This window comes from Lepus europaeus, chromosome 11 (assembly GCF_033115175.1).
Source record: "Lepus europaeus isolate LE1 chromosome 11, mLepTim1.pri, whole genome shotgun sequence".
Classification (NCBI taxonomy): Eukaryota; Metazoa; Chordata; class Mammalia; order Lagomorpha; family Leporidae; genus Lepus; species Lepus europaeus.
The window spans coordinates 115,092,978-115,106,496 of NC_084837.1; the positions used below are offsets into that span (position 1 = coordinate 115,092,978).

At 60.3% G+C, this 13,519-nt stretch overlaps 1 protein-coding gene across 1 annotated transcript in view; it reads left to right on the top strand.

Moving 5' to 3' along the window:
• Positions 1 to 1,606: 1,606 nt before the first annotated feature.
• Positions 1,607 to 13,519, top strand: part of CELF6 (CUGBP Elav-like family member 6) — a 34,284-nt gene continuing 22,371 nt past the window's right edge. The window contains exons 1-2 of the mRNA XM_062206504.1: positions 1,607 to 1,862; positions 4,137 to 4,219. Of these exons, the coding sequence (XP_062062488.1) occupies positions 1,607 to 1,862; positions 4,137 to 4,219 (339 nt within the window). The remainder of the gene's footprint in view (positions 1,863 to 4,136; positions 4,220 to 13,519) is intronic.

Genomic DNA, 13,519 nt, shown 5'->3' on the forward strand with positions numbered 1-13,519 from the left:
CCGACTGCAGTGGGCAGCAGACAACATGAAATCCCCAGAGGCTTGGCGCTAACGGACACACCAGTGAAATAATCTGGGGATCAAAGAGGGAGTCTCAGGAACACACGGTGCTGAGTGAACGTGAATGTCCTGGGGCCGGTGCTGTGGCGTAGTGGGTAAAGCCACCGCCTGAGGCGCCAGCATCCCATATGGGCACCAGTTCGAGTCCCAGCTGCCCCACTTCCAATCCAGCTCTCTGTTATGGCCTGGGATAGCAGTAGAAGATGGCCCAAGTCCTTGGGCCCCTGCACCTGCGTGGGAGACCTGGAAGAAGCCTCTGGCTCCTGGCTTCGGATCGGCACAGCTCCAATCGGTGCAGCCAATTGGGGAGTGAACCAGCGGATGGAAGCCCTCCCCCCACCCCTCTGTGTGTGTGTGTGTGTCTCCCTGTCTTCTCTCTGTGTAACTCTTTCAAATAAATGAATCTTAAAAAAAAAAAAAAAAGTGAATGTCCTTGTAGGCCACTCGGTAATCAACCAATAACATGGAATAACTTCTCCCTGAGAGAGACAACTTTTTAAAAATCTCCGCGTTCCCGAGCTTGCACATGGCTGCTCCCGAGCAGTTTCTTGGAACAGTCCAGAGACACGAGTTTGTGTTTTTAGACAATAAAGCCAGACTCCCTCACCTCCCCCCACCCCGCCCCTCCATTACGAGCAGTGCAACAGGAACTTCTCTGAAAGCAGCCAGAGAAAACTTGACGGGATATATGATGTGAGAATCATCTTTACTGCCACTGTGTCCAGAGTCACTGGACCATCCCGGGGACGCGGACACAGGCAGGTGCCAAGGGCCTGACCCCTGACCACTTCCAGGCATGTTGCAAGCACACCCTGGCGTGTGCTTTCCGCTGCGAGCGTGCGTGGACGGGGCTCGAGGCGAACGCCCGTGTTGACGAAGTCCCGGGCCCCAGGCTCACCTCCCGCCAGCCCCGCACTCGCGCTCCGAGGAGGGGTCCATGCCCGCCGGGGACTGGCGGGGCGAAGGCGCGGGAGGCTCGGGGAGGGGAAGAGGCCGGAGCAGACCCGGCAGGCGAGGTCCGCTCCCACCGGCCGGCGGACACGCCCCGCTGCCGGCCCCGCTCGGCCCCGCACACCCCGCCACGCCCCGCGGGGCCGCCTCGCACGCGCCCCCAAACCCCGCACCCCGGGACTCGCGCGCCACCCGGGACGCGGCCGCAGGTCGGTTGCCATGGCGACCGGGAGCGCGTGAGCCCCGCCGCTCCTCCCGCCGCGGCCGAGCCCCCTCTGATTGGCCGCCGCTCCCTCATTATGCAAATCGCTTGCGTAGACTGGCGGTCGTCTGCCTGACGTCAGTGAGCGCGGGGCTGGGGGCTGAGGTCGGGGGGCTCGGCCCGGGGACAAGCTCGGGCGTGAGTCCCGCGAGCGCCCTGCGCCCCCCGCCCCCACCAGGGACCCCGGCGTCCCGGCCGCCGCCCCGCCCGGCCCCGCCCCTCCGCGCCGCGGCCCCGCCCCTGCAGCCCGGCCGCGCCGCGGCCCCCGCCCCCTGCCCGGCCTCGCGCGCGGGTCCAGGGCGGGGCGCGGGCGCGGGCGGGCGGGACGGGGACATGGCCGCGGCGCCAGGGGGCTCTGCGCCGCCCGCCGGCCCCGGCCCGCGCCTGGGCTTCAGCACCGCGGACAGCGGCGCGGGCGCGCGGAGCCCGGCTCCCGCCGTGCCCATGAAGGACCACGACGCCATCAAGCTGTTCGTGGGGCAGATCCCCCGCGGCCTGGACGAGCAGGACCTGAAGCCGCTGTTCGAGGAGTTCGGCCGCATCTACGAGCTCACGGTGCTCAAGGACCGGCTCACCGGCCTCCACAAAGGTGCGCCCCGGGCCTCCCCGCCCCACGTGCCGGCCGACCCCCCCACGTCCAGCGTGCCCCCAGGAGCCTCGGCCCCGCGCTGCCACTCCGCTGCCCCCGCCGGGCCGCGACCTCCGCCCAGTCGCCCGCTGGGTCCCTGCCCCGGGCCCCCACCCCAGGCGGAGCCCGTCTCCTCCCTCCTGACCCCTCCTCTTCCTCCTCTGCCCCTCCCCAGGGAGAGGAGCCCCCCCAGGGTGGGGCGGGCGCGGGCCACACCCCTTCCCTGCTGTGGACAAGCAGGCAGGGGCAGGCGCTTGTTTACAGGCGCGCTGGGCTGGAGTAAGCCGGGGTCACGTGTGTTGTGTGGGCAGGGAAGGGAGAGGACCCGAGGGGAGACAGCCTGATCTCGCCCCCTGCCGCGCTGTGGTTTGGGGTTTTTGGTGGCCCTTGCTCGTGCCTCCTCCGTGATCTTCCCCAAAGGAGCCTGGCTAACTAACTGGTCGCTGGGAGTTGGGGTGTCGGCAGCCACAACTGTCCCCCCCCCCGCCCCAACTCCCGTTTGCAAGGGCTGGGACCCTCCGGGGTGGGGCTGTGTTAAAGGGGCTCGGAGAGACCACACCACCGGCTCCTTCCAGCTGTCGACCTGTTAGCCAGCCCTTCCATCTGTAACTTACTTTCTCAGCGTGTGCACGCTCCGGTAGGATTCAGTGCACAGCTAGTCTGCTGGCGGCTGTGCAGTAGAGAAGTGTGCCGGAAAGCCTCCGTTCTCGCGCCGCTCTCGCTCAGTCCCTGAGCCGGTCCCTCCGCCCTGTCTCCCTGCTCAGTTCCCATTCATCCTGCCCTCTTCCTGTGTTCCCACCCCCTATCCGGGGAGCTCCACGAAGGGCGCCTTCAGACAGGCCCCCGCCCGGCTCTGACGTCACACGAGATGACTTGGTAGCAGAGACGTAAGCAGTCAGGTGTTTGGTGGTGGCCCAGCCGGCCACTCTCCAAGGCCGTGTTCCCTTGCCGGACAGCCGCGGAGGGTCCCGGGCCGACACCCCCTCCCCAGCAGCCGTGACCTCTGAATGCTGGCATGATGCTGCTTCCCTTGTGATGGCTGGGCATGGAGGGAGGCAACCCTCTTGCTTTGGCAACCACCCAGCCTGGGGGTGAGGAATCCCCCTGCCCCGTCCCCGGCTCACTGTCCAGGGTCCCTTTCCATGTGGATGTGATGCGAATTTGGGCCCCTTAACTCAGCAGAGGGCACACACACCCTCCTCAGAGGGCAGGTGCATAGAAGACACCAGAAAACCAGTCTGTCCGGGGGCTCAGTGGGGCTGCACTGAGCGCCCCGTGGGTTCCCGCACCCGTGTTCTCCTCCCCAGGGCCCTTCCTCCCACCTGCACTCTGAGGCTGTTTGAAAACACAGCCGTCCTGCTCAGAACCCTCCAGTGGTTCTCCATGGCCCTTAGGAAAAGGTCCGAATCCAGCCAGGGCCCACGTGGCCACCGAAGGCCCGATTCCCCGGGTCCAGCAGCCCCAGGTCATGGGATTCCTGACCCAGGCTCTTCCCCTGCCCGACCTGGGCACCATCCTTCTTGTCACCCGGCTCTCGAGAGCTCAGTGGTCTCGTTCTAGAGGCCTCGATGTCTTCTTGGGCATTCCCCAGGCGAGAGCTGGGCCTGACTGGCTGAGCCCACGCTCCCTCCCTGCCTCATTTTCTGCTAGGGCATGGTGGTCCTTTCAGAGGCCCTAGGTCGAAGCCCTGGGAGCGCTGTTAGGGTCAGGGGTCCCTGAGCTCCTACCCACGGGAAGCCCTGGAACCAGTGTCCTCCCCCAAGCCTGCCGTCAGCCTACCCCCAGCTTCAGACACTGGGCAGGGAGATGGGAGGCGGGAGCTGCGGGGTCCCAGGCTTGGCCCCCAACCCTTCTTTTCCATCTGAAACTGTGTTGGGAGAGGAACAGAGGCCGATCCTGGGAGATTGTGAAGGCAGCAGGGGAGGCTGTATTAACTAGAAGGCAAAGCCGCCCAGGGAGGTTTAACCCCAGCAGGACTGACGGCTGGCTGGGAGGGCATTGGTCTGGGCCTGGCCACGTGTGTCCCATGGGCACCAGGCCAGGGCCAGTGAGAGGCATCCTGGGTTGGGTCCCGAGGCACATGTAGAGCCGCCCACAGAGAATGTGGGCGGCAGGGAAGTCTCCTTGGAGGCAGTGGACTGAGGTTTGTCGACTCAATGGGGTCTCCCCTAGAATAGTGTTTGGTGGTCTCTGGAACTGCCCCCAACCCTCCTGAGCCAGGCTCTCCCTCCTCAGGCTGTGCCTTCCTCACCTACTGCGCCCGGGACTCTGCTCTCAAGGCCCAGAGCGCACTGCACGAGCAGAAGACCCTGCCAGGGGTAAGTGTACGGGGTTTGGGTTCGGAGGGGTCCCCTCAGGCTGGGACTCAGGCCCCCTATGCATGCCACAGCAGCGAGGGGCTGGGTGGACCAAGAATGAGAAGCAGAGCCGTTCCTCCGATGCCCGGCACCACCTGGCTCAGGGAAGCAGGCTCAAGACCCCTGGCTAGTTGTTCCGCCCCTCCTGGAGGAGAGACGCCAGGGCCGTGGGCTGAGCCTGATCGCTCTCCTTGGCTGAGGGCATGCCCTCTGGAGCTCTTGGTGGCTGGGGTGATCGGGTGTCCAGTTACATCCGGCAGAGGCCCTGCCGCATGGCTGGCCTATCTTCCCCAGCCCTGGGGTCCTCGGTGACACTTCCCTCTGGCCCTCTTCCTGCAACGGTTCTCCCGGCGGTCCCTGCCCTCCACCTCCACACACCTGGCTGAAGTTCAGGAGACATGATCCTGTGGGCTGCCCGAACCAGAGGCAGCAGCGGTGTGGGTGACCGCTGGACAGAGGCGAAGTCTCCCGCCCAGGAGGTGGGCAGAGGTGGTTGCTAGGAGCCAGCATGGGTTTGTCAAGAGCGAGTCATGCTTCAGAGCCTTGTTTTCTTGTCCAAGGAGGGATGTGTCTAGAGCAAGGATGCTGCTTGGATGGATGTGCTGGGGCTGCGTCTGCTTGTGAGCCTGCAGGGAGGAGAGCAGGGTGGACTGATGACGCAGTCCTGGGGGTGGTTGAGGGGATTGGGAATATTTAGTGAGAATTCACAGGGAGGTGTCAGTGCGTAATAGTTTAAGGGTTCTGGTGCTGGACTATCAGACTTGGATGTTTAAAAATTATTTATTTATTTAAAAGGCAGAGTTACAGAGAGGCAGAGAGAGAGAGAGAGAGAGAGAGAGAGAGAGAGAGAGAGAGAGACATATCTTCCATCCACTGGTTCACTCCCCAAATGGCCAACGACAGCCAGGGCTGAGCCAGGCCAAAGCCAGGAGCTTCTTCTGGGTTTTCCATGTAGGTTCAGGGGCCCAAGCAAGGACTTGGGCCATCTTCTACTGCTTTCCCAGGCCACAGCAGAGAGCTGGATCAGAAGTGGAGAAGCCAGGACTTGAACTGGTGCCCATATGGGATTCCAGTTCTGCAAGTGGCAGCTTTACCCACTCTGCCACAGAGCCGACCCCTAGACTGGCATTTGAACCCCAGACATATCATTTGCCAGCTCTGTGTCTGGACCCAGTTTCTTCTTGTTTTTTTAGCTAAAATAAAGTATTTATTGTTTTAAATTTTTTTTTTTAAGAAATCAGCCTTTGAGTGGTATTTCAAACATTTATAAACTTTTTTTTTTTTTTTTTTTTTTTACTTTTTTTACTTTTTGACAGGCAGAGTGGTGGACAGTGAGAGAGAGAGAGAGAAAGGTCTTCCTTTGCTGTTGGTTCACCCTCCAATGGCCGCCATGGCTGGCGCGCTGCGGCCGGCGCACCACGCTGATCCGATGGCAGGAGCCAGGTGCTTCTCCTGGTCTCCCATGGGGTGCAGGGCCCAAGCACTTGGGCCATCCTCCACTGCACTCCCTGGCCACAGCAGAGAGCTGGCCTGGAAGAGGGGCAACTGGGACAGAATCCAGCACCCCGACCGGGACTAGAACCCAGTGTGCCGGCACCACAAGGCGGAGGATTAGCCTAGTGAGCCGCGGCGCCGGCTACATTTATAAACCTTTTAGATATTCTTTCAAAGAACTCTGTTAACATCTCAACCACTTTTGATTAAAGTGTCACACAAAAAGAAACAATAGTTGGAAATCATAAATGCTAAAAGAAGAATTCCAATAACATTTAGTTATTTTACACGTTTATTTAACACATACAAAACCAAATAGGAAACCACTTTCTTTTTTTCAAAAAAACAGTTTTCATTGGTTAAAACTTGAATTAAAACCATTTATGCATTTATGTGTAAGGAGAACAAATCTAAATTACTTCCATTTTGACAAAGACAAAGCCAGCTTATTCAGTTCTACCCATTCAAGTCATAGGCCCCGTTATTTTGATGAAATTCTACTATTTAGTCTCCAACACAGTAGAAGAAACATGTTCTTAGAATAAAGAAGTCTGGACAATGCAAAAGGTACATAGTGTTTAACGTAAGGCACATTTTGCCAAAATAAAAATACTACATAGGCCGGCGCCGTGGCTCAATAGGCTAATCCTCTGCCTTGCGGCGCCGGCACACCGGGTTCTAGTCCCGGTCGGGGGCACCGATCCTGTCCCGGTTGCCCCTCTTCCAGGCCAGCTCTCTGCTGTGGCCAGGGAGTGCAGTGGAGGATGGCCCAAGTGCTTGGGTCCTGCACCCCATGGGAGACCAGGAGAAGCACCTGGCTCCTGCCACCGGAACAGCGCGGTGCGCCGGCCGCAGCGCGCTACCGCGGCGGCCATTGGAGGGTAAACCAACGGCAAAAGGAAGACCTTTCTCTCTGTCTCTCTCTCTCACTGTCCACTCTGCCTGTCAAAAATTAAAAAAAAAATACTACATAAGCTATAATAAAATTACATTTGTCTTGGATAAAGTAACAAGGTTTACAGTGTAAGAACATTAAGTAGTTACAGGTAACCTCATATAATTCTATCCTACCGCTATCAGTAACCTCCCCAAGAATTCAGAGTAATCCGTACAACAGAACAGGTTTTCTTCTTGGAAGTGACACTAACAAACAGTAGTGGAGGGAAAATCATTGGTTGCTTCAAGCTCTCAAAAAATGAATCAGTTATTGCACAGTACATACCTCATAGAGGTCAGTGTTTTAAGAAGCTAGTCTGAAGAAATATGTTATTTATAAGTGGATTAAGTCTGGAAGTATTCAAGTTTTGTAATTAACTCTACATAGGGAATCAATTGGGAAAATGTTAACATACAAATCAATATTAGGTTTTACAAACTGCTTTTGAAAGTTTAGGAAATAGTCAGCCAAGTGCCTCCGTTTCCATATATGCTTTGAAGAGCATGCAGAGAAGATACACTTGGTGCACTGTCTACACTACACTGGGGCTGCTGGGGACAGTGGACCCCGTTTCACCATCTGTGAGGAGCGGGTTAAACCAACACCCGGCTGCCTGAGCTGGGGAGAATGAACTGATGGAGGCCCCGCATGTCTGGCGCAGCGCAAGAGCTCAGTAAGAACTGCGGCTGGGTGAGCTGCTGGGCTCACCAGGAGGCAGGAGCGGACGCCCATTCTGGCTCGGAGCTGTCCAGCAGTGGGGCAGACTTTGCTGGGAGCTGTCCAACTTTAATGCAGTCAAAGAAACTGAACAGGGCGGGGCTCAGTGCCAGGCGCCACCAACTCATGGCCACTATCGGCCTCTGCGTGCAGGCCATGGGTCAAGCAATCCTGGGCGACCATCCAGGCCCTGCCACTCGCTAGCTGTGTGGCCTGGGGTGGGTCTTTACCTCCAAGACCAGTCTGTGAAACTGGACTCGGGTTGTTGGAAAGACTGAAGGAGCTCAGTCGTGTCAGGCGCACAGCACACGTTCCTGGCAGAGCACAGGCCCTCGGTGCGGGGTAGCCGGTGGTGGCGATGGCAGTGGCGTCAGCGGTCATGGGAGCAGGGTGGTGGGAGCGGAGGGTCAGCATCCATCTAACTACGGGAGCTGAAACACTGAGGCAGGCAGACAGCACGATGGAGGCACAGATGGGAAGGCCGGGGGCTCCGTGGGGAGAGCGTCTGCAGAAGGGGCTTTGAGCACAAGGCTGAAGGGCCCTCACTTTATCCTGGGGAGGCCCTGCAGCAGCCAAGACGAACTCTAGGAGGAAGCCATCCTCCCTCCACAAGCCACAGGGCCACAGTGGATGAGGGGCCGGGGGGCCCCGTGAGGTGAGGGCACCTGAGAGGAGGGTGGAGAAGCCCCCGAGCACTGGGACAATGTCTGGGGGAGGAAAGCAAAGTGACACCTAGTGCCGGTGCCTAACGCCGATCAAATCCCCTGTTCCTGGCACTGCGCGCACTCCAAACCATCCCAGTCTGGGGAGCAGAGGTCACCCCTGGCACCCTCCCCTCACAGAAGGAGAGGCAGAGTCGCACAGCTTTGGGCCCTATTAGCCCAGCCCCAGGGCCCTTCACGAGAACACTACACAGTGGCCTGAGCCAGCCTGGAGTCAGCCAAGGTCTTCAGGTCCAGCGAGGACGGCCACCGGGGCCCTCGCCCCTCCTTCCCTTCCCCAGCAGGCCCCAGCGACGCCCGGCTTCCTTGGTGCGACCAGGACCAACTTTGTCCACCCTCCAACTTAACAAAGTGAAAAATTAATATTTAATTAGTCTCCTAAATGAAAATCGATGGCCGTGTCGGCAAGCCCCAGTGATGTCTGTGCCATCGGTCTGTGCTCCTGCCGGAGCACCCAGCCTGCAGCCCCCCAGCACTAAGCGAGGGTGATGCCCACCTCTGCAGGCCCCGGGCACAGCTGCCCCCTGCTGGAGAAGCAGAGACAAGACTTTGCCTGGACGCAGTGGAATCGGCAAGATTGTCACCTCAGGGCCAGGAAAGGCTGGCTCGGCCTGGAAGGACACAGCCAGGACCCCAGGGGACATCTCCTGGGACTGTGACCTCCTCCCCACTCCCCTCCGTCACCTGTCAGCACTCGGCTCCCTACAGGACTTCCTCTGAGCCTCAGCCTCTGTGCCCCCACCCCCCGGCTCCCTTCTCCTGCTCTTTTTACCCACCCCTCCTGCCCCGGTCTCTGCCCGGTGAGGCTCAGCTCCTTCCAGCCTCACTGGAGGTTCCAGAGCCCACCTGGAGGTGGGGCTGCGCTCTGCCCGTCTCCCTGCTCCCAGCCGCCCTTCCGCAGGAGGCCTGCGCCGTCACAGTCGTGGGGGACAGGCTGCATTTGCTGGTGCAGGCGGTGCACGCACAGAACGGCTCCCGGGCAGAGGGCGAGTGGCAGCCGAAATGCAGCCGCTCGCTAGACCAAGCCGAGGACACTATGGCGGGCCCGTGGCAGCCCAGGGGAAGGGTGAGCTCTGTCAGATTCACCCCCAGGTCAGGGGGTGCCCTTCTGTGGTTCACACAAAGGCACCGGGTGTTCAGCTCAGCGCTCAGCGCTTGTCAGCACAGAAGCACCCTCTGCACCTCCCTGGGGTTTGCGTGTGGAACTTGGAACAGCATGAGGAGCAGGAGGGAGAGGACGGGAGTGAGGTCACGGTCGTGTTTCCTCGTATCTGAGGGTCTAGAAGTCCAGGCCACAGCCAGGAACCAGGATCTTCATCTGAGTCTCCCACAAGGGAGCAGGGGCCCAGGCACTTGGACCATGCTCCGCTGCTTTCCAGGCACATTGGCAGGGAGCTGGATTGCAAGTGGAGCAGCGAGGACTTGAGCCAGTGCTCATATAGGAGGCTGGCGCTGCAGGTGGTGGCTTTACCTGCTGCACCACAGTGCCGGCCCCTGAAGTCCACTGCTGAAGTTCTAGAGTGGGAGAGCTGGCAGGGAAGGTGTCCGCAGGCATGGCTGGGCCGCCGGGCGTGGAGAGGGCTGTGTGTGGTGGGAGCAGAGCCAGCGAGACCCAGCAGTTTTGGCCATTTGGGAGGCTTGCATTGGGGGAGGCAGGGGCTCCAGGAAGCAGGGAAGGGGAGGGGACTGGTTGGAAGAGATCCCACATGGGTGGCAGAGGCCTAAGCACTTGGGCCATCCTCCGCTGCTGTACTGGAAATAGAGCAGCCAGCACTGGAACCGGCACTCGTATGGGCTGCCAGCATCGCAGGTGGCAACTCAACCCGCTGTGCCACAGCACCAGCCCCGGTGCCGCCTCTCCCAGCCCTGCCGACAGTCTCTTGGCCGTTCTGAGGAGGTCTCCTTTCTTGGAGTCGTTGGCACTGGGACAGAGCAGGGAGGAGGGCAGTGCTAAGACTGAAGGCGGTGTTTCAGACGACCGAAGCAGGAGTTGGGGTGGGGTCTGCTTTCCCTTCCGCCCACTGGGTCGGAGGGACTGGGGCTGCCTCCAGGCCTCCCCCTGCATTGCCTGCAGCAGGTGGTGCTCACCTCTCCTAGGGGCCTGGGCTCCACCTGAGAAGCTCAAGAGAACAGGTGCTCACCTGAATTCCCCCAGGTCCTGAGCCTCTGATTCCCTTGGCACACTCACATCCGCCCCCTGGCGGTGGGGGGACGAGGCAGGGCAGGGCTAGCCCAGCTGCTTGGGCACTTTCTCCCCCAGCCGCACGTGGCCTGTCCAAACCCTGGGAGTCCTCCCGAATGAGCCCAGGGCCCTGCCCTGCAGGGGCTCAGGTGCAGAGCTGGGCGCTCTGCTCTGTCCTCACCCACGTGGATTCCTCCGCTCCCACCCGCCCCTTCCCCAGCTCCCATACCATAAACCTGAAAGTCGGCCACCATCCTCTCACCGCCTGGTGGAACTGCGGCCCAGTTCATTCCTCCCAGCACAGCCTCTGTCCACTCCCTCCTGCCCGGGACCATGTCACCCTCACTGCCCGCCTGTGTTGGGGTCTTCCTGTCTCCTCGCCAGTCCTCACCCAGCACAGTGACAACTCACTGGCTCCTTCGCCCCCAGTCATGACTTTGGAAAAGCAACAAAGTTGAGATTCTGTGGTGCGGCTTGCACTGCTGCTCCCAGCTAGCCCCTGCCCACCTTTCAGTTTCACATCCTTCCATAAAACAAACAACAGAAGACAGAGCTTATGGGTCTGGTGCCCCTGCTAAGCTGTAGCCATTGTCATTTTCACCACAACCCGGGAAGGTCAGCTTATGATTGCTTGTTTTAAAAAACACTGTGGATACTGAGCCTCCGAGCCTTAAAGAAGTTTCCAGGGATAGAGCCTGGACTTAAGTCCACAGCTCAGTCTTGCAGCTCCTCGTCCACAGCCCCAGCCTACACAGAGCTCAACCGCCAGCCCTACCTCTCTCAATGGCCCCAACAGCACAGCGGCCGAGGTCCCCCTTGGCTTCCCGCGTCAGCCTGTCCACCTGCTGGGCACCTCCCCCCAGCTCATCCTGGCCCCTCCCTGCTCCTTATCTGTGCTGCAGTGTTAGAAGTCCAGGAGTCACGCCCTTGGCCACTGGCCTACCACGTGGCCTTAGACAAGTGAGTTCACCTCCCTCAGCTTCCACTTCTCTGTCTGTAAAGTGGGGGCAGCAGGATGACTGTGCTGTTGGAAGGACATAGAGACGACGTATGTAAAGTGACCGGAGAGGGGCGTGGCGCGGGGCCACTCATCACCTGGTGTCTGGGAGCCTGGGCCTCTCCAGTCTCTCGCCATCTCCCTGCGAGGCCCAGCCCCCGGCTCATCACAGAGTCCAGGAGGCTGAGGCCACCAGCCTTGAGGCCCGGTCCCTGCCAGGCCCAGGTGTGTGTGTGTGTGTACCACTGGGTGCCTCTGTCCACCAGAGGTGGGTGGAGTGGGTGGGAGGTGGAAGGGGGTCAGCCCCAGGCACCAGGAGCACCAGCTTCCAGGAGACCCGGCAGGAGGCCGCTGCCATGGAAACTGCTGCTGTCAGACGTGCCTGTCACTCCTGGCTCCAGAGACTCATTCTCAGGCTCTATTTAAGAACTAATAAAATAATGATGGTCTCGCTCACCTCGCCGCTGCCCGTGCGCCCTTCTCCCATCTCCCTCTCCCCAGTCGGGCTCCTCCCGGCCTCTCCTGCACCCACTGCCTCCCATGTCCCGCCATCGCCCTCTTTCCTGCACCTTTCTAAGTCTGTCTCTCGCTTGCTCTCCCCACTGCTGCCTCCCTGTGCTTCTCTTCCACTCCCTGAGTCTCTGCTCCCCGTGGCTTTGTCTCTTGGTCTCTACTCCGTGATCACAGGTGACCATGCCCAGGGACGGGTTCTGTCCTGGTCCCTGCCCTGGCCAGCCCAGACCTGTCCAGCTCACTCTGCTTGTCATCTATCTGTCGTGTCCTCCATATTCAGCCGAGTCCTGGGGGTGCCCTAGCCCCCACCCACAGCCTGCCACACCACCAGCTGTGGGTGTGGCCCAGCCTGGGTGGGAGGGGCATTGTGCTGGCTCAGGCTTGGCCTGTTCTCCCTTCCTTTTTTTTTTTTTTTTTTTAAATATGTCCTCCCCAAACCCTCCCACCCCAAATCTGATCCAGAGGAAATTGCTCAACTGTGACTGCCAGGGCGTTACCATGGTTACTGGGTAGCACTTGTGGCTATGGTAACAGGAAGCTGCCTGTTGTCTCGGCAACTAGCGTGCTGGTAGGAGATGGAGTGGTCCCTGATTGGCGCAGAAGCTGTGCGTTTCCCGAGGGGGGAGTCACCCCGTCAGCTGCTCAGGCCAGGTGGGCAGCCGTGCCCCTTCCTCTGTGGCCGGGGAGGCCGCTGTGCTCTCCTCCCCCGCCAGTGCCTCCTCACTCCCCACGCACCCAGCTCCTGGAAGTTTACCTTTGCGTCCCCATTACCTCATGTGCTCCCCACCACACCCATGAGAGGAAGGTGAGATGGGGTTCATCCTGAATCCACCCAGGGTGGGGGGAGGGCACTGGGGGCTGTTACAGTCACCTAGGAGCGCCTCCACGTCTTAGCCCCAACCTAAGCATCTGATGTGGCTTCCCAGTGGTACCCAGGTGATTCTCACCAGCCCTGACCGGGGAACCCCTGAACTAAAGGGTGAACTTGGTCGGGACCCCAGGGTGGGGAGAAGGAGGGAGAAGTGGAGCTGCTGTCGAGGACATGCTGGGGTGACTGGGAGGACCAGTTCAAACATGAGCTCTGGTTCGGTCGTGTAGAGTGGACGTGCCGGCCAGAATTGCTAATCGGGGTGTCCAGCAGGCAGCCGAGAACAAGGGTCTGCAGCTCAGGAGGGGAGGACATGGCTGGAGACGCAGAGCTGAGTCATCCCGGTGCAGATGGGGCGGAGGCTGTGGGTGCGGGGGCCACCATCCAAGCAGAGTGGGCAGAGCATCCTCACGCAGGGGAGCCCGGGCAGGGCTGGGGCGTGTGTGGAGACGGGTGCGGATGCCTGGGTGTGGGCTCGGCCACAGCCACACAGCTGTCAGGCACAGGGCTAGGGGGGGTGGCCCTGACTCGTTCCCAGGTTTCTCATCCAAACAGCACACTTCTGTGTCTTCAGTTTGAGACACAAACCCTAACCTGTGGTAGCAAGTCTGCCCTCCCATCCAACTCCTTTCCCTAAAAGCCTTTGAGTAAACCTAGGAGCCAGGGGAGACGGGCCTCATGGGGTCCCTGCCCAGAGCCCAGCAGGAGGACCTCTTGGGCCGCCCACGCCACCCTGCCTTGCTGCTGGAGTGTGGAGGGGCAGGGGCTCAGGTCCCAGGAAGTGGGGGTGGTGCACGGGACCGGGACCGGGACCGGGCGGTGGCGCTGAAT